The sequence below is a fragment of the Eucalyptus grandis genome, chromosome 7 (assembly GCF_016545825.1).
Source record: "Eucalyptus grandis isolate ANBG69807.140 chromosome 7, ASM1654582v1, whole genome shotgun sequence".
In the NCBI taxonomy this organism is placed as follows: Eukaryota; Viridiplantae; Streptophyta; class Magnoliopsida; order Myrtales; family Myrtaceae; genus Eucalyptus; species Eucalyptus grandis.
Window position 1 is genome coordinate 13,099,023 of NC_052618.1, and position 24,170 is coordinate 13,123,192.

A 24,170-nucleotide genomic window follows, 5' to 3' on the forward strand; every position below is an offset into this window, starting at 1 on the left:
ATGCATCTATTTATCCTTGGACTTCACCTGGCAGTAAGACTTGTCCAAGTGAGGTATTTGGCATTTGACACTCTGTGTCATTACTTTTCCAATTTTTCTGCTTCTATACCTGTTCTTATTTCTAATGGTTGGCTTCTGAAGGGAATGCAGGATTGATGCTAGATCTACGGGAATAAATGATGTGAGGAACTTACGGCTTCAATTTCAAACCAAACCGTCTGATCCTCTGTTTACTGGAAGGAAACTACAAGGAGTTGGGGGTGCTCGCATTTCTGTTGCCTTGATCGATGCGAATACAGGGGATGTCATTACATCAGGCCTGGAATCCTCCATTAAGTTGGATGTCGTCGTGCTTGAAGGTGACTTCAACAAAGATGATGAGGATGACTGGGCTCATGAAGAGTTCGAGAAATTCGTGGTTAAAGAGCGTCAACAAAAGGGGCTGCTTTTGACGGGAGATCTCCAAGTGACACTCAAGGGAGGTATTGGGGAGCTGGGAGAACTGATATTTACTGACAATTCTAGCTGGAATAGGAGTAAAAGATTTAGGATAGGACTTAAGAAGGCATCGGGTTATTGTGGGAATACGCGAATCCGAGAAGCCAAAACAGATGCCTTCCGTGTCAAGGAACATAGAGGAGAATGTAAGTCTTTCATAGTTCGTTACAGTACATATAAACCTTGTCCTTCCTTTATGAGTGGCCATAAACATGGTTTTGGATATCCAGTCTTCAACTTTTAATTGAGAGCTTCATTTCCTACGAACCTTTACATCTCCAACGAAAATTCTGATAAATGAAAAATGATTGGCTTCTTTGTCATTAGCAAACGTTGACACTTTCGATCAGTTTCAGGAGAGAGTCTGCATGCCTAAAGAAGTTTGCTTCTACTTGTCAATCTAATAGTGACTGGAACCTTACTGTATTTGTTCTGACCATTTACAGCATCCAAGAAACATGACATACCTGCATTCGGCGATGAGATCTGGAGGTTGAAGATGATTGCCAAGGATGGGAAATATCACCAAAAACTGAGTGAAGCCGGAATACATAAAGTGGGGGACTTTCTACTTCAATTGTTTACGGACCCCATGAAACTGAAGGAGGTAAGCACTTAGTGAATGATTCTCAATTAGGGCTTGATTGACTACCTTGAATGTAAGTCTTGCGGGTTCACTCATTGTAGATTCTTGGAATAAGCTCAAATTCGACGAAGTGGGATACCCTTGAAAATCATGCAAGGAGTTGCAAGATAAATTGGAAACTTTATTTGTACTGTACTGATGGCACGAGGAAGCATGGTGCTGTATTCAACACTGATCGTCAGCTAATTGGCCTAATCAAAGATAGAGTATATTGTGCTACTGATCGACTTTCTGCCGATGATCTGGTAAGTAACTAGGAGTTCGTACGAAGTTTTGTCAAGCCAGTTCATTTGCTTCATACCATCATGCTTAATTCATATAATTTGTCCCATATTATCTGTGTAATTTGCAATTTGATGTTTACCTGTAGCTGTGTGGCTTAGGTTTTAGAATTGATCAGAGATATGGAAACTTGAAACAAGGACTTGGTTGGACATCTAGATGCTTTTGTTTTTGGTTTTTTTATCAATAAAAGCAATATGAAGTGCCTGTGGGGAGAATTAAAAGAAAATCTAGATGCTTTTTCTAGATCAATAGTTGAGACTTTTTGTTAATAGAATAATTTCCATTTTCACTTGTTGCAATGCAAAGTTGAGGATAGTGACCTCGTGTATCGAAGTGGCCCTCTATACTCTGCAGTTAAAATTATACAAAAAAGCATGAGTAACTTGGCGAGCACTTTCAGCAGTTGATTTGGCGTCATCTATGAAAATGTGAGGCGCTCATCATATTAACACATTCAAGTTGCAACTATTACTTTCCAAGTATAAAGCTATGAAGATCTTTAGTACTTGCACAATACAAGTTGATGGGTGTTTTATTTCTTCGCTGGTCCTTTCTCAATCAACTTTGCATCTTAACCCTTGCCTTGATTGTACTCTCCATAACATCTTTCGAGTGCCTGAACTTTTTGTGGTGGAGAAATGGGCGGCAATAAGCGTAAAATGAATTGAGGCTCTTTCAATGTTTCTTTTATTCTTCTTTCTCTGCGCTGGACTTCCGTACTTACTCTGACTACAAGTTCATCCATTGGAATGCAACATCACTTGCCTAAAAAAGATAGTGTTTATTGAAGTCAGAGCGTGTACCTTAAGAACTTCAATGAGTCCAACTTGAGCGATATACCTAGTGACTTTCTTCCAGGAACATGGAGATGCAATCGTGAAAAAGGCCCTTGATAACAAGAATGATGTTATGGAGTTCAATGGTGAGACCTTTTCTCCTTCAGTGCAAAAGAAGAGCTCGAGCTCCATTCCATGTCAAGTACTTGAAGAGCAAGTTGAAAATCAAGGCCCCGTTCAAAGTAATTTCGCTCCACGGATCTGGGCTGCTCCAGGTGTTTCGGAAGCTCCTCTTGCAAATGTGGGCTTGACTGCTGAAGGTACGTGCTCTAAAGCACAATATTTTCTTTTTTTAAGCACATACGAAGATGTGGCCTGGGAAATAGCGATGAATATAGTACTTTGTCGAGCTTTCATAAATTAAACCAATGCTTTCCAGATCCTTATGATTTGGTACAGAATATGAAGAGTTTATTTGTCCAGCTATCCATCAAAAGAACGAAATTTTACTAAATTTGCTCCCTCTTTGGCACTGACATAGAAGCTATACGTAAAGGATTCCCATTTGCAAGTTAGGCTTCAGTTTGTCACTAGATGCAAAAGAAAATGCTTAGAATTAGTTTTTACCAATGACGAACAAACAAGAGGAGGAGGTTATTGCTAGTTACTACCAAAAGCAGTAAAATCAGGGTTCAATTCAAGAGATGCGACTTCAATTTGGACACAAGTTGAAGTATCAAAATGACCTATAAGGATATGCAATGTAGAGAACAATTAACTTTTAATGCCAATTGTACATGAAAAGATACATTCCTTAAGGTGTGATTGTTGCAAAATGAGCCTCGTTCAATACACTCCATCCATTCAGTCAATATATGTATGTACATACGTACGTATGTATCTATAGGCTCTGTCCAAACAATTAAAAGGCAACTAAAAAAATTAGGTGGTAGGACCATCTTGAGTGGGGCATTGGGGGGAGGGGGAGGGTAGATACTCATGAGCACTTCACTTTGGTGATGCTAAGTGGACATCGACAAGATATCGCTATTACTAGGTAGACATGAATAGCTAAGTGGATATCAACAAGATATCGCTATCACTAGGTAGACATGAATAGATGGAATAAGCACACATCAATGTGTTTATATGTGCTTTTTCATCAAATGGTGACCGGAAGATCATATGTTAGGAAAGAAGGTTGGTTTGTTAAACTTATATGTCAAAAATTGAAGAGGGCCTTCTCAATTGAAGCACTTAAAGATAACAAAGACCAGTGGCAAGGAAAAGCTAAAGAGATGTGTAGGGTGAGGGAAAAAAATTAGTGGCACTTTCCATCATAGTAAAAACTCATAACCGTTCATTCTAAAATTCTTTATCGGAATGTACACTTGAGCTTACGTCGGCCTTTGTTTACTAATCACACTAATATTTTAGTTCTTTCTCCAGAACATGATGGTGCAACTGCTTTGGCATTGCCAGTACGGTTGCAAAATACCAATTCTGGAAATGCCATGAAGCTTTCGGTTGATGAAAGTGTTCATCTCGCTGCACGGAAGCCCATATCTACAGACTCCATGAATGTTCTAATTCCTCAGGGAGATATCCATTCTTCGAGGCAAATGGACTATATGGTGAATGAGAATGGTCCCCCCTCTGAGCCACCCCTTGACCCAATATCAAGCTTCCAACATAGCAGTACACTTCCTCATCCTCAAGGCAATCACGTGGTGGAAGGTTTCCAATCAATTGATTCGGATGATATTCTGGGGGACCGGTGTCCTGATGACCTAGCATCATCTGACCTTCAGGTCTCATCTATAACACCTGTGATACACAAAAGAAAGAAAAAAAACGGAAAGGTTGAAAAGTCAATAAGAGGGGAAGAAGACCGAGAGTTTGCAGAAAGAGAAGGGAAGAGAGAAGAGAATGACAGGGAAAGAAATAAAAAGAAGAACAAGAAGGAGGAAGAAAGAAGAGGAGCAATTGCCATGGATGTCTCATCAAGCCGACTCAATTGTGTTATGCAAGGCTTAGTAAGTTCTTACGCCCCTTTTTCTTTCAATCAGACTAGTTTTCGAGGTTAGAGCTTAAATTCGAAATTATGTGAGATTCGAGCTATGAAGCTTGATTTTTTAGTTGTTGAGCTATGAAGTTTCATGAAAATGATAGTTTAGGGTGTTGTGGAATTGTAGGATTTTACAAAACTTGTTTTGAGCTTAGGGGTTGCTCGAAACAAAATTTTGAGGTTTCCCACATATGATGAACAATGTGCATCCAAAGACTTTGGGGCCATATTTTGTTGATTTTTTACTTGGTTTTGAGTCGGTCAAGTTGAGGTTTTTGTCATACGTTGAAAATGCTTTCTATTGACTATGAACACGTTTGTAACAGGGTTCGGAGGAGAAAGTTATGACGTGATCAAATTTGACACTCGAGTTTTACATTGCCAACAACTTGAATAATTGCTTTGGGATTTTTTAGTGCGTAAGAGTTATTTCGTTAGCGTTTAGACTTAGTATAATCATTTCGTAATTGAGGTAGTGTATTACTCAATTTTAAAGTTGGTTCTCACTGAGTTGAAAAGACCACGGGTCTAACAATTCAAATAACGTTTGTTATTTGTTTGTAGGCATTCCAAGGTGAGCAATGCTATGTCTTCTTTAATTTTATAAAACTCATGTCTTGCAAATGATAGGATGATATATTATGAGTTAAATAAGTATTATATGATTTGATATTCTTTTGAAAAGAAATCAAAGTGGTGCTTAAGGCATATTGGATGCATAAAAGTAGACCGAGCATCTACTATCCTTTTGTTTATTGGAAATGACAAAATATATTTTGAACATAGCTTGAGCTGATTATTGTGAATGGTTCATAAAACACTTTATGAAAGACATTTTGAGGAACTTTTTATGAAAGACGTATCGAAAGTTAATACATATCGATTTGTGAATTTATTTTATGAAAAATCATGAAATGATGTGAGGGATGTCTTGTGAAATGTATTCAGTTTAATGAACGAAGTTTATAAAGATTATGCGTTTTGTTTTGTGAAATCAATTATTGATATTGATTGTGGATTTGATTGTTGGTATTGGATGATGTGGTTTTAGTACTAAATATCGTTGTGAGCCCATTGAGGGACTTGTGGATATGCATATTAGGTTTAGGATATCTTTTTGGACTGAGCCATCGGTTTTATAAGTGAAGACCTTACCAAGAGCAGAATCTTGATGGCTTTATCATCGGGCATTGTGTCGTGACATAGTAAGATTAAGCAAAAGATTGGTCAATGGATGGATTATCGAAATGTGTTTTGTCATAAGATTGATCGATGGATAAACCATTAATGTGGTTTTTAATAGAGATTAATCAATGAACTTGACTATTGATGTTTGAATTATGATGATAATTTAAATGAGTAATTCTAAATTTTATAAAACTTTTTGAAATAAAACGCCTTGTGCATGATTTGATTGATATATTAATGAGGAGGATTGTGAGTTTCTAGTAGTGCTTTATACTTATATATATGTGTAGTGATTGCTTGATTTGCTTATAATAGATGTACTACTTACAGAGTTATAGTTGCTCACCCTTCTCTTTTCCAACCTTTTCAGATCTTTTGGTTAGCAGCCAATAGAATAAGAGTGTTATCAATGGAAACTTTTGGAAGTGGACTTCTTATAAGGTTTGAGGATACACTCTTCAAGGGAAGGCCGTATCACCCCCATCCTTATAGCTTTCGGGTGTGACATCATCATATGATGATGGTTTTATTAAAAATACTAGCAAAGGTGTTAATGCTTGGCTCAAGATAAAGGCAGTGTTGCAGTGGGGTATCTTCATCAGGAAGATGGTCACGAAGAGACAAGTTAGAATGCTGTAGTTAGTCTAGGCTTGATTTGATTTGTTCTTAATGTTGCATTGGGTAAGATGATTCTCCATTTACTATCTAATGGAATTGATGGGATTCTTTACTTAGATGATGTTATATTAGTTCCTCAGGGTATGTTTGATAACATTTTATTCTCAGAAACATTTTTTTTTTCATAAATAGGTTTTTTTACATTTCTATTCTCTATATAAGTTTCTAAGCATCCGAACACGTTTAGCAATTGTAGAAAATTTTTGTTTCCAATATAGAAAAAGAACATAAATACGTTTGGTATAACCCTTAAATTTTTTTTAGGACATAAAACACTTTTTTAGTTTTTTAAAATCATTTTATGAGTTTTTCTACTTTTTTTGAATTGTTTTCCTCTCTTCTTCTCCCTCCCCAATTGCCTGGCCTCGGGGAGCTTTGGTGAGCAACTTTAAAAAAAAAAAAAAAAAATGACTTGTTTTAGAAATTGTACAAGAGAACAAAGAAGTAGGTTTCCACACCTTGTTTTTCTTCTAGATTATTCCTTAGCCGATTTTTTTATCTGGGGAATAAAATTTGACTGATATTATCAAATGAATTTTTATTTTCTTATATTTTGGAGAACAAAATAACCAAAAAAAAATGGAAAAATAAAAATGTTACAAAAGAGAACCTTAATGTTATTCATTTTTGTACTGAACAACGTCGTTTGAACGCCTTCTCAATCAAATAATTTTTTTCATCATAGTCTCTCTACTCTAATTTTTTCAACATGTCTCTTAGAAAGTTTCTTTTCACATGTAAGGAATGTAAGGTATATCAATCAAAGAGTGTACTTGCATTATGCGGTTACTATTCATCGAAATTGGCACCACGTCCATTGAGTCCAATGTATAAAGTCTTGCCTTTTTGCTGCTACTTACGGGCAATAAAAGCTATCATTCGGAACGCATACACCATTAAATCATTATGCCAAATTCCCTCGATATTCACCATTCATTCATATTGTTAGTTTAATATTGACGTCGAACTACAAATCAGTAACTACTGAAAAAGAAGCATAAGTATATTCTGCAAGGCCATGCAGTGGCTATAAATGGAGGGTTTAGCTAAGCCAAAAGTGTTTTGCGTAATAGACACGACCATGTTCTATCGTCTTCCTGGCCTGCTCCTCTTGTTTTAAGCTTATGTAAAGCGGCTCATGGATAGTTTTGAATGGTATTAAAAGTAGTTTTTGCATTACTTAATTCAATAAGAAGAAGAACAATGCAAGTGTCACAACCTTCGTAAGTGTTCACTTGTGTGTTATAATTTTTTTTCTTTTGCTTACTTCTCAAAGTAAAATGGATCATTTGAATGTCATTTCTAGCAAATCATCTTATGTGAATTTTTTTTTAATTAATTTCCATCTGATGTGGATATTTTGAATTTTTGATTTACTCTTTTTGAATTATTATATTCGTTTTTGTTTTTTTCCTTTTTTTTTTTTTTAAGGCCGGCGAGGGTCATTGACGACACTCACTGATTGCAAAACTCTCACCCAGATTAGGTGAGGATTGCCTCACCCTTGGCCGCAAAGGCCCTCACCTGGTGTGGCTATGAAGGCAACCTTCCCCAAGGCTACCTAGATTCGGCGACAATCTTCGTGACTAAAAAAATAAAAAATATATATTTTAAAATTATCTATATCAATGCCAACAAAGCCACATAGGATGACCGATTTCCACGTCGGATTTTCTAGCAAGGCAAATTGCTGATGGCACTTAAACAATCGATTTTTCAAATTTATGACACTCAAGTGAACTAAAAAAAAATTAATACTTAAGTGAGTGTCGTACAAAAATTATGGTACTTACATTGAATTTTAAATTTTTCGGCACTAAATTTAGTCATCAAACAAGTCAAAATTCTACTTCTAGTCCAATCATCAAACTTGGGATTTAGTACCACTTCCACTAGGCAAAACTGCTATTGGTTGTCAATGTGTATATGCTGTAAAAGTTAACCCCGATGGTTCTCTTGCTCATTTAAAAGCAAGACTTGTTGCCAAAGGGTATGCTCAGGTGTATGGGGTTGCCTATCTAGACGCATTTTCTCCTGTTGCCAAACTTACCTCTATTCGTATTTTGATCTCTCTTGCTGCAACATATTACTAGCCTTTATTTCAGCTTGATGTTAAGAATGCTTTATTGCATAGCACTCTTCATGAAGAAGTTCATATGGAGCAACCTCCGAGATTTGTTACTCAGGGGGAGTCTGGACTAGTTTGCAAATTAAAAAAGTCTTTATATGGTTTGAAACAATCTCCACAGCATGGTTTGGAAGATTTTCTAAGGTTATACTGTCTTTTGGGCTATCAAGATGTGGAAATGATCATTCTTTCTTTTATAAACAATTAGGGGGAGGCAAACTATTCTTGATTCTGTATGTTGATGATATTATCATCACGAGAGATGACTTGGTTGGTATAGTTGAGCTAAAAACCTTATCTTCAAGAATGCTTTCAAACTAAAGACTTAGGAAAATTGAAATATTTCCTAGGAATTGAAGTGGCGCAATCACAGAAATGTATTTCTGTCACAGCGAAAATATGCTTCGGATTTGCTCACTGAGACAGCTATGTTGGGATCAAAGCCTCTTGATTCACCCATGGAACAAGGGGTTAAATTAGTTGTTGATGGAGGATAAATTCTTAATAATCCCGAGAGATATAGAAGATTACTAGGTAAAATGAATTATCTTACAATTACTCGACCATATATTACTTTTCCTGTTAGTGTAGTAAGCCAGTTTTTGTCTTCCCCTCATATATCTCACTGGGATGCAGTTATTCGGATATTGAGGTATTTGAAGAAAGATCTAGGGAAAAGAATTGTCTACCAAAACCATGGTCATATCAGGGTTGAAGGATTTTCTGATGCTGACTGGGCTGGGTCTCCAAATGATAGAAGATCAACTACTGGGTATTGTACCTTTGTCGGAGGAAATCTAGTATCATGGAAAAGTAAGAAACAAAGTGTTGTTGCCCGCTCTAGTGCTGAGTTAGAATATAGAGCAATGGCACAAGTGACATGTGAATTAGTGTGGATCCGACAATTATTGAATGAGTTAGGCTTTAAAGATTTAGTACCCATGACTCTATAGTGCGATAATAAAGCTGCAGTGCATATAGCTTCCAACCCCGTGTTTCATGAGAGAACAAAACACATTGAAGTTGATTGTCATTTTATCCGAGAAAAGTTGCAAAGTGGAGTAATTCTTCCTAGTCATATTCGAACTAGCAAACAACTTGCAGACATCTTCACTAAATCCTTGGGTAATGGGAGGATAGAACATATTTGTAACAAGCTGGGCATGATTAATATTTATGCTCTAGCTTGAGGGGGAGTGTTAGAAGGAAGAAGGGTAATTAGAAGTAAAAAAGGGTAAATGGGTCTTTTCCACTTTTAGGGTTTATTTTGATGTATATATATTAAACTTTATTGAATAATACGAGGGACGTTTTGCTCACAATATGAAATGCTGAGAAATAGTTTTTACTGATGACGAACAAACAAGAAGAATAGGTTATTGCATGTCACTACCCAAAACAATAATTTATAGATTCAGGGCAAAGGCAAAATGGCAATAATTGAGTACTTACATTTTATCAGGGTTCAAATTGAGAGATGCAACTTTAATTTAGACAAACGATTTTAAAGTTGAAATATTAAGCTAACTGGTGAGGACGTGCAATGTTGAGAACATCCCCCATCCAAATGCTAATTATACATGGAAATAAATATTTTGTAAGTCGTGATTGTTGCAATATGAGCCTCATTTAATATGCTATCTATCCATATGGCCACATATTTATGTATGCATGTAGCATCATATAGGTGATGCTAAGTGGATATTGACAAGATATTGTTATTGCTAGATAGATATGACTAGATGTAATAAGCACCGTGCAACGTGTTTATATGTTCGTTTTATCAAACAATGACTGGGAGATCATATTAGGAAAGAAGGTTGGTCGGCTGAACCTATATGCCAGATGTCACAAATTAAGATTGAAGCACTTAAAATTTACAATTACCGATGGAAGAAAAAGTAAGAGAAATGCACGGTGAGGAAAATAGCTTTATGGCACTTCCACTTGTATCATAATAGTAAAAGCTCACGACCATTCATTTCGAATTATTTTTATAAAGTCGTACATCTGTGCTCACATTGGTCTATGTTTAATAACCATATTGCTGTTCTTGTTCTTTCTCCAGGACATAATGGTGTAACTTTGGCATTACCAGTACAGTCACAAAATAACAATTTTGGAAATGCCTTAGAGCATCCAGCTGATCACACTTTTCATCTCGCTGGACATCAACTCGTATCTGTAGAGGGTTCTGATATTTTATTTTCTCCACGAGATCATAGAGATACTGCTGTCGAATTGCCAATAATGCCCCATGACAAGAATTCACAATGTGCCATGCCTAGACAAATGATTGGTTGTTCAAACCAAATGGTCTATACATAAGATGACAATGCTCCCTTCTCAGAACCACCCCATGCGTCAATATCATGCTTCCAATCTGATAGCACATTTCCTCTCGTTGATGGCAATCGCGTGATGGCAGAAATCCAATCCACCGTTTCAGATGATGAGATTGCAGCCTTGTTGTCTGGCATCATCCCAACAGATGATACCCCACCGGATGATGTCATTGAAACCTTTAAGACAAGGGGAGTTACGACCTATTCTCATAGAAGCTGTTTGGAGATCATTTGTCTGTCAGCTTGCAGTACTAGAGACGATGTGGAAGATATTTTTTCGGTGCGCATGCCCCCATTTTTTTACTTTCGAAATATCTGTAGGTGATACTAGAATCAGTACTGTCTGATTGGAGATTCTCCACCTACATCATTTCAAAACGTGCCATGTGTACCTAAATGATCGATTTTTCAAGCCAAATGGACTCCACAGGAAATTGGAATGTCCATTCGCACCTTCTTCAGTATTCAGGCAGAGGTGTCTCGTGTGACAGAATCAAGTTATCTTCTATCTTGTTTTGTCGGTCCTTGGATTTTTCAAATTCAGTTCCTTCTAAATAAGATTGTGTAGAATGGCTCACGAATTGATTGAACGGCTCTCTCTGACGCAACGACAACCAGTCCAAACCACCGATACCGCACTGAGGGACTGAGATGTCAATTGCGCACGCGCTTTTGTACGAACCAGACAAGTATCGGACCTTGAAAGGTCAACTAGAGAAACAAGATCGAACTTACAAGATCCTGAAGAGATGACATCTATGATTGCCTGAACTTCAGATTTTATCTTAACATCTTTCTTCAAAAGTTCTCTGGTTTTTTCACATGTAAGGAATGCATGGGCAATGCTTAAGTTCCCTCGATATTCTCTATTCATCCAGACTGTTTATTTTATAATGAAGTTATAGTTACAAATTAGTAGTAATTAGTGCAGAAGTAGCACAAGTGAATTCTACAAGTAGACCGATCAAAATTGTAGGCAGGTAGGGCTAAATGCTCTCGAGGGGGCAATAGCCCTGACTAGCCCCTCCTTAAGTAAGCCATTCCACATCGGAGTTCACCCTCCCCTTAGTATTGTTTATAATTCCACGCAATTCTAGAATTACTCAAGCCCAACCTTAGGTGTTTTGACCCCTAGTATTTGTTAGTAGTTCATGCGGTAAAAAAAAATCCCTTATTTAGTAGATTTCTGACTTAATTGAGTCTTTTAGGTCAATCCAAATTAAGTTTATCAAACAAGCTTAGCCTCATTAATTGGTTAATATTCAATTTTTAGCGGGCTTAAGAGACTCTACCAGAAAATTTTTAATTGCACAAATTATAAGTTGGAGGACCACATGAAGAAGCAATGTATTGAGATTGTGAGCCTGTGTGATAAAATTGAAAATTAAGTTCTAAAAATTTAAGTACTACATTTTTAAGTGTTGATTACGTTAAGTGCCAAAAATAGGAACAAAAAGTTTGGTGGTAATTGAACATCGGTTGTTGAATATTGTTAATCCTAGAAAAATGACCATTACTAATAGGTATTATCAATATTATGATTACCGGTAATTATTTTTTTGTTTGAGCGAATTAAGTTACTCCTCCTTTGCTTACTAGATTAAGTGGATTTTTGACTAAACGTAATCATTTACATCAACTTTACTGAAAGTTAGCAAACGACTTTACCCTCGTCAAAGTGTTGGATTTTTTAATCATTTAGCACTTAATTTGGCTATAAACAAGCCGTACGTACTTTTTCCTTTAGATAATCTTTTTGAGTCCAATCATCTTTTGGGTCATGCTTGTCCAAGAATCCATAATTCGACCCAGCCTGATCCCAAAGCCCTATAAAACATTGCCAATTTCCCGGTTTAACCAAAGCTTTTGCGCAGTTACTAGGCAAAATGATGTCCAAGTACGAACTTCCTAGTTCTTTTGCTGTTTGCACGTATGACGCGGCCTGGAAATCATAGGAACCGAAAATTTTCAAAGCCGGAATCATGAAACATTTTCCAGGAAAGTTAACAGGACCTGATCTTCGCGGAAAATTATCAGTGTCGGTCCTGCCACTGTCCATATGTCGGTCTCTTCTCTCTCTCTCTCTCACGCAATGACAACCGGTCCAAACCTGCGAGTTTGTATTGCGGGACTGAGACGTCATTTGCACACGCGCTTTTGTACGAACCGGACAAATATCGAATCTTGAAAAGTCATGTCAACTAGAGAAACAAGATCGAACTTACGAGATACTAATAAAGAGATAACATCACTGATTGCCTGAACCACATATTTTTTCCAGCTTTCGTTTTGGCCTCCCTGGTTAGCCGCTTGGAATTTGCCCTTTTATATTGTCAGCGTGGGTCGTGAGTATATTAACAAATTTATATTTATAAAAAGAAAAAAATCTGTATTTTTCTCGTTAAGAAGAGAGATAAAATAAATTAAAATATCGATGTAGCATGAAAATAAAAGCTATTTCCTCTGAACAAAAATGAGAACTCCGATGGGATTTTTATTTATTATGTTTGTACTATGAAAAGTTCCAAATTAATACACTTGTAATAAATTTGATCTAAATTACTATTTTTTTTATCTAAGAAAACTCAAAATTGGCATATATGTGACAAATTTATATTTTTTAATGTTCATTTAATTTTTCGTTAAATTGCTAGGTTAGATGATACGCGACATTTTTTTTTATGCCAAAACATATGGCAATTGATGAGTACACCAATTTGGGGTTTTACCCTTCATTTATCACATATATACTGGTTTGTGATTTATCATGATATTAATTCAATTTAACAAAATTAACAAAATATAAATTTTTCATAAATATATCAATTTAGAGTTGTTGATAGTTCAAAAATATTAATTTATAGTAAATTTATTATTGCAGTTTAGGTTTTCGGGATATTAACCTTTATATATATCAAAACTACCCATGGGATTTAATAGTTATATAATCCTTGTAAGCACATCTTTTGGATGATGGGTTAAGTATCAATTTTAAATAATTGTTTAAGCTTTATTGAAATATTTTCGCGTCATCCACCTGACGCCATCCACCGTTCTAATGAAAACGCGTCAGAGGATTGACGTGAGCTCCACTCCGAGAAAATCGGCAACGTACGACAGAAAGCAAAGCTACCTGTGTCGTGGACCCCACTTCTGCCGCCCCTTGGTTTACTCAAATCCACGCGCATTGATTTTTTGTTTTTTTCTGTTGTTTATTTTTTATTTTTTATAATTTCTGTCTCCATTGATGTTGGCTCTCGTTTAACTAGACAACACTTTTCAATAATTGTCGTTGAACTTTATCCGCGCAATCCCAGTGGTCGCAATTGAATTTCTAATTCCAAAGAATTTTTAATTTTATGAAGCACCTGATTTCTGTCAATATTGATAAAACCAGGCTCATTCGTATCCTTTAGTACTAGTGACTAGTTAAGTAAAATAAATTTTTAGTGATATACAAGATAGACCAAACTTATGGTATATAGGCCTACGTATATTTTCATTTTGCTTAAAATTATGTCGAAAAAATTTGCATTATTATAACTACATTGTAAAGTAACCTTATTGTGATTTATCATTAATAAGAAAAATTTACATATTAAATCAAGCAACAATAAAAAAAATTAACATCACCAGTTGGTGGAGGGCCACATTAATCATTAATTTGCCCTCAACATCCTTGGCATGCGCATATATTTTCTCAGTAAATAACTATAATACATATTTATATCCATTATTATTTACAAGTAGTAGTCATGTGTGATAAGAAGTGATTAACTGAATTTTTTTTTTTTTTTGTCACTAGCTCAAAGCCACACATAGAAAATAATTGATATTCGAGCTTGTGATCAATTGATCAAGGATTAGGGAAAAAAGATTTACATTAAGGTTTCATTTGTTTCTCGAAAATAATAATTTATATTTTTCTAAAAATGGTCATTTACATCACTTAAAATAATTAGTCAATGGAATATTTTTTATTACTTATAAAAATTTATATTTAAATATTTTCGTAAATAATTGAAATATTTTTTTATTCACTCCTTTTTGTAATTGATGTAAATAATTTATTTTTGTGAAATAAATGAAATTTAAATTCGGGTTAAGGGCTAAAAATAGCTTTTTTGTTTTGTTTTGTTTTATTTTTAGTAATCCAGGAATCCTGTGAGGGAATTCGAAGTTCTCCTCTCCGTTAGGTAAAAACCTAAATCATCACGGTGGTTAAAAAATAATAGCTCTTTTGTTTTATTAGGCAAAAGGCGGATAAAAGCGACAGAGAGGGTCCTGCAGGGGGAGGGGAGAGGGGGAAGAAAATCGTACGGGCAGATTCAGAAGGTCAAGGGGACAAATTGCTAGAATCTGAGAAATGAATAAACATAATTCTAAAACCGGCAGCTTCCCGGCCAGTTTCCCGGCCACCTTCCCAGAAATGTTCTTTCCTTTTCTCCGAAAATGACGAGCCTACTCTTTTTATTTTTTGGTCGCATACGAGCCTACTCCTTCGGACAGTACAGAATAAAACACACTACGGCGATTGCGAACTCATCACTTTGAGTTTGAGCTTGAGTTCGTGCATTAACTGTTCATCTTCTCCTCCATTTCTGTGCTACTTTTGTACCCTTTTTGTTCGGCAACCAAATCCTTCCAGATCCAGACACTTTCCCAGTTCTTGAAAATCTCCACAAAAGGAAAGGAAATCATGTCGGCACAGAAGAGAGGTTTGCCTTCCACTTCTTCAGGTCAAGCAAGTCTGCTCAAGAGGCCGCGCACCGCTCCAACGAAGTAAGTTCGCTCCTCTCACTCGACGTTTCTCGATGCTTGATCGATTATCTGATGATCGTGTTAGTTTTAGATTTACTTGAGGGATATTCGATGAAGGGTTCTTGAGTTTAAGATTCTTGGAATGAGAATATGGCAAAGCCTTCAAGGCAAAAGATAAAGGCAGTATAACATTGATTATCTTTTGCCTCGTGACAGATCTAAATCGCTTTTGTTCAGTTTTTTTCGGTTTGTGAGTTTGTGCCGTGGCTTTAATGCGAAGTATTAAAGACCTCGAAGGTTGCCGTCTTGATTCTGTTATGCGATTTTGCGTGGGCCAATTGCAGTATTCTTTTCCTTATTTGAATTGGACTCTGTTGGAAACATTGACCTAGCAAGTGAGCTGTTATTGTTACTGGGTCACTTTGCTGTCCTGTTTGCTTAATTTTACCATCTTGATTGTACTTTTGTGCTGATCTGATCTTCACACAGACAAACATGGCGTCGGTCTGGGAGGAATCTTGTGCGGAGGAGCTGGTTGACGGTGGAGGATGTCCGGAGAGTGGTAAGATGAGAGTAAAGTAGGCAACTTGGACATACAAAATACCGTCTTTGTTGTACTTCAATTGCTGATCTCTTCAATTAGAAGTGGAAGTGGTTGAATGCATTTCTGACCTTCTGGTCAGCTCCCAGATAGAAAGATCGCATGAGGAACTGCTGCGAGATGTGTAGAGAATTATCATTTGAATGGTAAAAATGATCCGCTGACTGTTCCAGGCTTTCCCATTGAAGCAATACCAATAAGAACACGATTTAGGCTTTTCACGTTGTTTTGGACAGTATGGATCGCAGAAAGATCCAAATTTTCAATGAGGTGGCTTGGACATAATTGTTTCCTTGAATCATGGAAAAGTGGTCAATGACAATTTGCATGTAGAAGAAGGAGGACAGCGAATATACTTGTGATGTCAAACTTGAATGAGATTAATACTTGACAGATTGCAGTGTAATTCGTCGCTATTGTTCCTTGCTGGACAGGTTAGGGAAGAGCTGGAGCATGCTAAAATGTCTTACTCGGCCGAATGTTGTCACAGGTGAATGTATTTCATTTGGTTTGTTGGTTGTAGCTTATCTGCATCAATTACTTCCTCTAGTAGAATTTCCACGTGTATTATCTCACCAACTAAAAATATGATTGAGTGTCATAAGCCATCAATCCACGATTCTATTCAGCAAAGTGTAATATTTGCACATACATTTTTTTGTTAAACACTGAAAGGGCGGTGCATTTGAAGATTGCTGCTAATCAACTTTACTTGCTTCTGCCATCCAATGTACTAAATGAATATGTATTACAGCCTTATGTTGACTTTTTGTGTTGCCTTAGATTAAGGGAATGCCCTTGATGAGTTGGTATCTATCTTTTTATACTGTAATTAGGTCTGACATTCGTTTGTACTGGTAAATGAAATCCTACATATGGATATTTGTCTCTTAGTTATGAAAAAGTCCACAAGACTGCTGTTGCTCACGGTGTCTAGTTTTCATGGTGTAGTTGCACTGGGACTGCTCTTGAAGGTATAGTGCGCTCATTGGAGAATGCTGTTCAGAAACTGGTAAGTTAAACTGAATTTGTAAAATTTCCACTCCATCTCAGACATATTTATATCTCCTTCAACACTTCAGATATGAGTTGTTTATCTGCATGTCATGAAGAGATTGGGTGAACTTATTGATTTATAAAGTTGGTCGCTAGCTAACTGATTTATGCTGACAGTTTGAACAGCATTTATTTAGCACAAACTTCGCAGAATTTCTTCTTCTTCTTCTTCTTCTTCTTCTGCTTCTTCTTCTTTTTAAAGTAAATAATTCATCTTATCAGACAACCTGTGGAAAAGAAAAACATGGGAGGACTACATCCCATACAAATCCATTACAGCATTAATGTCCCACATAGACAGCTAACATCAAGGTGCCAAACCTTCCCATTGATTTGAACTCTTGGGGTACATCAGCCTGTTATCGTAGAGTACCTCTTATCCATTGAACAACGACACTTCCATTCAGCACCATCGGATCACTAAGGCCGACTTTTGGCCCTGCTCAATGGGAAGAAAGGGAGATCCTTTTGAGCAACTTGTTATAATAGAAAACCTTATATCTTTAAATTAAAGCTTGAGGGGTTACATATTTATGCTTCACTAAGTTCCTCTCTTTCTCCATAGATAATAAATTGTTGTGTTCCAGTCTAATTTCCTCACTAATACCTTCAAACTATTCCCCTTCATGTGCTACAAGGCCCAAGTAAATTCATCTTTCCAGTCAAATGTAGATCTAGGACATGAGAGTAGCTGTAAAACTTGTTCCCAAAATCTGCTTTGAGAATGTATACTCAAAGAACAAGTGCATTCAATATTATTCATATTGTATACATAGCACACAAGCGCCATCAGTGTCCCACCAAGTTTTCAACCTGTCCAATGTGGGCAACATATAATGAATTGCCAGCCAAGATATAAAGCTATATGTTGGCACATTAGGCTTATGCCGTACAGGCCTAAGCCAAGTCAATTTGCTCCCACATACCTCACTAGCTTCCAATCCTCCTTTACAGAGTTTGGAGCAATCAATCCACACAAAGCCATCTGAGTTCAAGCAAATCATCAGACCTTGCTGGAGGCCATCTCCATTCATTTGCCTCAATAACATCTGCAACTGTGGCTTTGTCACCTAAAGCTGAATCATAACCATTCTTAAACACACGATAAAGCTTTTCAGGGACATGTAATGAAAGGGGAAAATGAAAATGCTTAGGATTGTTCATATTAGCTATATAGACAACTGCTGTTTGGTGAACACTGTGATTTCAGAAGTGGCTGAAAAACTTAGCTTGTTTGGTAACTTGATATTTAGGAGGAACACAGAATAGGTTTTTCAACTATTTTGATGGAATGGATTGGTTTTGGATCCCTTCTGCTTAAATTTTTGATTTCTCCAACTTTGGCAATTCTGCTGTTGGTGGTATTAAACAGGAGGAAGCAGCGGAGCCTGCAAACAGTCACTCTCCCCACCGCAGAAGGTATGAATGCACTACCCACTGTGATGCCGTTGAGAAAGGCTTTTTGTGTAGTTTGACTGGTTATGCATCGTTGGTTTGGAGTAATAACTGTCCTACCTACCACTGCCACCCTGCAGCAAGCAGTCAAGAGTCTAGTGAGTGTTGGGCCACAATGACTTGGTCGTCCACCAAAGTAGTAATGCTTCAATTTAGAACATAACTTTTGTAGCTTGAGAGCAGTGAACCATTTTATTTTATTTTTCTAAAAGTTTGCGCTATTAAACTCTCTCAGACAAGTGATCTATTTATCCTTGTACTTTCTTCCGCCAGTAAGATTTGCCCAAGTGTTTGTTAGTTAGACTCTCTTTATCGTTTCTTTTTTAATTTTGTTCCTGCATACCTGTTCCTATTTCTAATGGTTGCTTTCTGGAGAGAATGCAGGGCTAATGCTAAATCTACAGCAAAGAGTGATGCCAGAAACTTAAAGCTTCAACTTCAGAATAAGCTGTCACTTCCACTATTTACTGGAAAGAAAATAGAAGGAAAGGAGGGTGCTCCCATTCGCGTTGCCTTGATTGATACAGTTACAGGAGATGTCATTACATCAGGCCCGGAATCCTCCATTAAGTTGGACGTAGTCGTGCTTGAAGGTGACTTCAACAAGGAAGATCAGGACAACTGGGCTCAAGAAGAGTTTGAGAAGTACGTGGCTAAAGAACGTGCAGGAAAGGGGTCGCTTTTGACAGGACATCTCCTTGTGACGCTCAAGAAAGGTGTTGGGGAGCTGAATGATATGATATTTACTGACAATTCCAGCTGGAATAGGAGTAAAAGATTCAGGATAGGGCTTAAGGTGGCATCGGGTTATTGTTGGAACACACGAATCCGAGAAGCAGTAACAGATGCCTTCCGTGTCAAAGAACATAGAGGAGAATGTAGGTCCTTTGTAGTCTTTAAACAGTACATAAACCTTGTCCCTCGTGACTGTCCATAAACATGTTTTTGGACATCCACAGTCTTCAGTTTTTTAATCGAGAGATTAATTTCATACGGACCTTTACATTTCAAATGAAAATTCCGATAAATAAGTGATGCTTGGATTCTCTGTTATTAGCAAATGTTTGAATCGGTTTCAGGAGAGAGTTCGCACGCCTGTTAGAAGTTTGCTTCTTCTTGTTTTTCTTATGGTGACTGGGACCTACATTCTCTTCAGTTTACAGCATCCCAGAAAAATTATCCACCTAAATCTGATGATGAGGTTTGGAGGTTGGAGAAGATTGCCAAGGATGGGAAATGTCACGAAAAACTGATGAAAGTCGGAATACATAAAGTGGAGGACTTTCTACTTCAATTGTTTACGGACTCCGACAAGTTGAGAGAGGTAAGCACTTAGTTGATGATTCTCTATTATGGTTTGATTAACTACAAAAAATGTAAGTCTTGTGTGTTCACTGATCATAGATTCTTGGGAAGAGCATAACACCAAAGAGCTGGGATAGACTAGTTCGTCATGCAAAGACTTGCAAAATAAGTTGGAAACTTTGTTTGTACTATGTTGATAGCATGAGGAAGCATGGTGCTCTATTTGACGCTGATCGTAAACTGATCGGCCTAATCAAAGACAGGGTATATGTCGCTACTCATCAACTTTCTGCCCAAGAGAAGGTAAGGCACTAGTTCCTACTGTGTTTTGTCAATCCAGTTCATACGCTACCCACCATCATGCTGAGTTCATAAACTATGTCCAATATTATCTATGTAATCAGTAATTTGATGTTTACCCGTAGCTATGGAAACTTCAAACGAGGAGTTGGTTGGACATCTGGATGCTTTTTTTTAAAAAAAAATATTTTTGATATCAGTTAAGGTAAAATGAAGTCTATTTTGGTCAAGGTGCATAAAAATGTAAGAGGTAGAGCGTCCCTTTACCAAAAAATTAAACCTTCTCAGTCAAATGTTGTATTGGCTATTATATGAAGACTTTCTACCTTCATCTTTTTGAATTGTTAGCTCTATTTGTAATGCCGGGGATGCCCCTAAGTTGATGTACTTCATATGCTCTATGATACCTACATATTCAACCTAAAAAAACTAATAATGAAGTCCTTGAGGGGGGACTAAAAAGAAACTCTGGATGCTTTTTTTAGATCCATAAGAGAGACTTCCTATTAAAAGAGTGATTTTGTGTTTTCGCTCTCTGCAATGCAAAGTAAGAAATGGTGACTGTGTCAATCGAAGTGGCCCTCTGTACTCCGTCGTTAAATTTGCACCAGGAAAACATGAGTAAATTGAAGAGCACTCTCAACGTTTGATTTGGTGACATCCATAAAAATCTGAGACACTCGTCATCAGTTTGTAGTTTGAACAATTAACACATTCGCCTAGCAACTATCACTTTCCAAGTTTAAAACTATGAAGATCTTAATTACTTGCACAATACAAGTCGAAGCGTGTTTTATTTCTTCACTGGTCCTCTCTAGATCTTTGCATCTTTACCCTGAAGAGCCTTGCCTTTATTGCACCTTCCATGACATCTTTCGAGCACCTGACCTTTATGCGGTGGAGAAATGGGGGTGGAGATAGGCGTGAAATGAATTGAGGTTTTTTCAATGGTTTTTTCGCTCTTTCTCTTTGCTGTACTTGTGTACTTACTCTGAATACGTTCATGGGAATGCAACGTTACTTGCCGATAAAAGAACTTGAAGTCAGAGCGTGTACTTTAGTGGAGATAAATACTTCCATTAGTCAACTTGAGTGATATGCCGAGTGATTTTCTTCCAGGAACATGGAGATACAATCGTGAAAAAGGCCTTTGATAACTCGAATGATGTTATGAAGCTCAATGGTGATACCTTTTCTCCTTCAATGCAAATGAAAAGCTCGAGCTGCATTTTTGAAGGACAAATTGAAAATCTCACCCTTGTTCAACGAAATTTGGCTTCACAAATTTTTGCCGCTCCAGGTGGTCCGGAAGCTCCTCCAGCAAATGTGGGCTTCACTGCTGAAGGTATGTGCTCTAAAGAACATATATATCTCTCCTTTTAAGCTCATACAAAGATGCGGCCTTTGAAATAATGATGAAAATAGGACTTTCCGCTTGATTGTCGAGCTTCAATAAATAAAAGCAATGTTTTTCAAGTCCTTATGATATGGGGTCCACATAATATGAAGACGTTTACCTGCCCAGCTAACCTTCAATTGAACTTGCATCCAAGGAGATTTTACTTATTTTGTTTCCTCTTTGGAACTGACTCTAAGTTATATGTAGAGGATTCCATTCGTAAGTTAGGTTTTAGTGTGCTTTTAGATGCAACCAAAAATGCTCATGAATAACTGCACTTATGTGATGCTAAATGGATATTGACAAGATAGTGCTATAACTAGGTAAATATGAACAGATCTAATAAGTACACTGGCAACGTGTTTATATATTCAATTTTATCAAATGGTGACTGGAAGATCATATTAGAATAAAGAAGGTTGGTTAAATTCAAAACTTGAAAATTGAGATATACTAAGTTCAATATGTGAAGGGAAAGGGCCTTGTCAATTAAAGCACATAAGGATTACAAAGACCAATGGCAAGAAAATTTAAAGAGACGTGCAGGGTAAGTGAAAAAATTAGTAGCACTTTCCTTGATATCTGAATAGTAAAAGCTCATAACAATTTACAAGATTTTTAATAAGCTCGTGCCCCGTGCTCCCATCGGCTTATGTTTACTAACCACATTAATGTTCTAGTTCTTTCTCCTGGACATAATGGTGTTACTTTTTTGGCATTGACAGGACAATCGCAAAATACCAATTTCGGAAATGCCAAGGAGTTTCCAGCTGATGAAAGTGTTCTTCTAACTGCACAACGGACTATCCTTGCTGACCAAAACGCCAATTTTGGAAATGCCATGGATTTTTTATTTGATGACGGTTTTCCCCCCGCTTCACATCTGCCCATATCTGCAGACCAAAATGCCATGATGTTTTTAGCCGATCAGCCCATACCTGCAGACAACTTGAATGTTCTGTTTCCTCCAGGAAATAATACTACTGTTGGATTGCCAAAACAGTCCCATGATATCAATTTACAATATGTGATCGGTAGCCCAAGGGGCTATATCGTAAATGAGCATGTTCTGCCCTCTGGAGCAACCTATGCCTCATTATCAAGCTTCAAATCTAGCAGTAGACTTCCTCCGCTCGAAGGCATTCATGGGATGGCAGATTTCCGATCACCCGATTATGGTACCGCGAACTGGTTGGCCGGTATTCAGAACCCACCAGATGATGACATGTTCTTTCAGACCCCGCCATATTCTGCTATCAGAAATTCTTGGGCACAGTGGAATAAGATATATGTAGTGCTCAAGTGGTTTTGCCACATCAGGAAGAGACGTGCCAGAGTTTGCGGTTAGATGAACCACTGATTGAAGTCCAGGCTTGGCTTGATTGTTCTTACCGTCACATTAGTTAAGATGATTCTCCATTTACTGTCTGATAGAATTGATGGTTTATTTTTTCTTAGATGAGGACATGCCAGTTACTTATCTATATGGGACCCTGTTCATTGATAGCGTTATTCATTTGGGTATAGATCAGCGTTGGTTAACACCTTGTCAAGCAACTAGCTTTTTTCTCGGAAAGTGTCTCTCTTCTTCAGTTCTCTCAACAATTTCTTCAAAGTTCTCTAATTTTTCGCTTGTAGGGAATGGTAGGTATATCATTCAAAGAGAGCAGTTGGTTTCTACACTTATCATGCATGGAATTGACCACGTCCTTCGAGCCCTAAGAATCAAGTTTTGCCTGTTTGCTGCCATTCACCGGCAGTAGAGCTATTTCTTAGACAACATACACTGTTAAATTATCATGCTAAGTGCCTTTAATATTCTCGATTTATTCAGACTATTCGTTTAATTATGATGATGAGTTACAAATAATAATTAGTTCTACTACTACGTAAAAAGTAGTAGAAAAATATAAGAGATAAAGCTTCACTTTATCAAAAAAAATTAAACCTTCACAGTCAAATGTTATATTGGCTGCTATGTGGAGATTTTTAAAATTTTTCTTTTGAATTATTAGCTTTATTTGTAATGCCAGGGGATGCCCCTAGGCCGTTGTGCTTCATATGCTCTATAATACTTACAATTTTCAATCCCCAAAAAAAAAAAAAAAAGTAGCAGAAATAAATCGACTATACAACGAATATAAATAGAGGATTTAGCCAAAGGTTTTTTGTGTGACAAACACAAATAGTCTTCTTTTTTGGGCCTTCTGTTCTCGTTTTTTCGGTCCTCAAAAACTTTAATTGAAATTTCTTGGAAATTAGCTTATGTAAGATGGCTCACAGATAGTTCGATTTAGTAGGGGGTTTGCACTAGATTTTGATCCTTCTAATATAGGATTGAGTCTAATTCTTTTATTTTAGGTATCTCATTTCCCAGGTTCTTTTGGGCATGTATGATAACCATTTTATTTCTATTTTACAACAATTCTTCTATTCTAGAAATAAGTTTAGAACATAAATCCATTTAATAAAGCAATTTCATTTTTCAATTTTTGGAGAAAATTTTTCGTTCAAAAATAGATTTGGAACATAAATGGGAAGTAAAAATTTCACAACTCTTTATTTATAAAATAAAAATGAGAGATAAAAACTCTTCTCATCAATCGTCCTCTCTACTAGTCAGCTGCCCACCGCCATCGCTTGCCGCTACCACCCGCTGTCGACATTTGCCATCGCTTGGG

The 24,170-nt window shown here is 36.9% G+C and overlaps 3 protein-coding genes across 3 annotated transcripts; all 3 read left to right on the top strand.

Moving 5' to 3' along the window:
* LOC104447324 (calmodulin-binding protein 60 C-like) lies at window positions 1–6,192 on the top strand. Its single transcript, XM_039317459.1, has 7 exons — window positions 1–53; window positions 142–644; window positions 945–1,105; window positions 1,186–1,389; window positions 2,288–2,525; window positions 3,655–4,241; window positions 5,832–6,192. The coding sequence occupies exons 1-7, from the start codon at window positions 1–3 to the stop codon at window positions 5,964–5,966; spliced, it is 1,881 nt and encodes a 626-aa protein (XP_039173393.1). The 3' UTR covers window positions 5,967–6,192.
* A 4,496-nt stretch (window positions 6,193–10,688) lies between these two features.
* Window positions 10,689–16,441, top strand: LOC120295857. Its single transcript, XM_039317460.1, has 4 exons — window positions 10,689–10,860; window positions 15,180–15,394; window positions 15,863–15,935; window positions 16,409–16,441. Exons 1-4 carry the CDS (start codon window positions 10,689–10,691, stop codon window positions 16,411–16,413), a joined length of 465 nt encoding a protein of 154 aa, XP_039173394.1. The 3' UTR covers window positions 16,414–16,441.
* On the top strand, window positions 16,436–22,837 carry LOC120295858 (calmodulin-binding protein 60 D-like). Its single transcript, XM_039317461.1, has 8 exons — window positions 16,436–16,464; window positions 16,926–16,986; window positions 18,403–18,449; window positions 18,870–19,363; window positions 19,649–19,809; window positions 19,890–20,093; window positions 21,210–21,435; window positions 22,215–22,837. Exons 1-8 carry the CDS (start codon window positions 16,436–16,438, stop codon window positions 22,835–22,837), a joined length of 1,845 nt encoding a protein of 614 aa, XP_039173395.1.
* Window positions 22,838–24,170: the final 1,333 nt, after the last annotated feature.

What these genes read in the sequence shown, in the direction of transcription:
- LOC120295858 (XM_039317461.1), top strand. Translation starts at nt 16,436, where the DNA reads ATGTCTTACTCGGCCGAATGTTGTCACAG. An exon ending in AGAATGCTGTTCAGAAACTG is followed by an intron (nt 16,987 to 18,402) that starts GTAAGTTAAACT and finishes GGTATTAAACAG; the next exon opens with GAGGAAGCAGCGGAGCCTGC. An exon ending in TGTGGGCTTCACTGCTGAAG is followed by an intron (nt 21,436 to 22,214) that starts GTATGTGCTCTA and finishes TGGCATTGACAG; the next exon opens with GACAATCGCAAAATACCAAT.
- LOC120295857 (XM_039317460.1), top strand. Translation starts at nt 10,689, where the DNA reads ATGGCAGAAATCCAATCCACCGTTTCAGATGATGAGATTGCAGCCTTG. An exon ending in CATTTGTCTGTCAGCTTGCA is followed by an intron (nt 10,861 to 15,179) that starts GTACTAGAGACG and finishes TTTGAGCTTGAG; the next exon opens with TTCGTGCATTAACTGTTCAT. An exon ending in CCGCGCACCGCTCCAACGAA is followed by an intron (nt 15,395 to 15,862) that starts GTAAGTTCGCTC and finishes ATCTTCACACAG; the next exon opens with ACAAACATGGCGTCGGTCTG.
- LOC104447324 (XM_039317459.1), top strand. Translation starts at nt 1, where the DNA reads ATGCATCTATTTATCCTTGGACTTCACCTGGCAGTAAGACTTGTCCAA. An exon ending in ACCCCATGAAACTGAAGGAG is followed by an intron (nt 1,106 to 1,185) that starts GTAAGCACTTAG and finishes CACTCATTGTAG; the next exon opens with ATTCTTGGAATAAGCTCAAA. An exon ending in GACTTTCTGCCGATGATCTG is followed by an intron (nt 1,390 to 2,287) that starts GTAAGTAACTAG and finishes ACTTTCTTCCAG; the next exon opens with GAACATGGAGATGCAATCGT.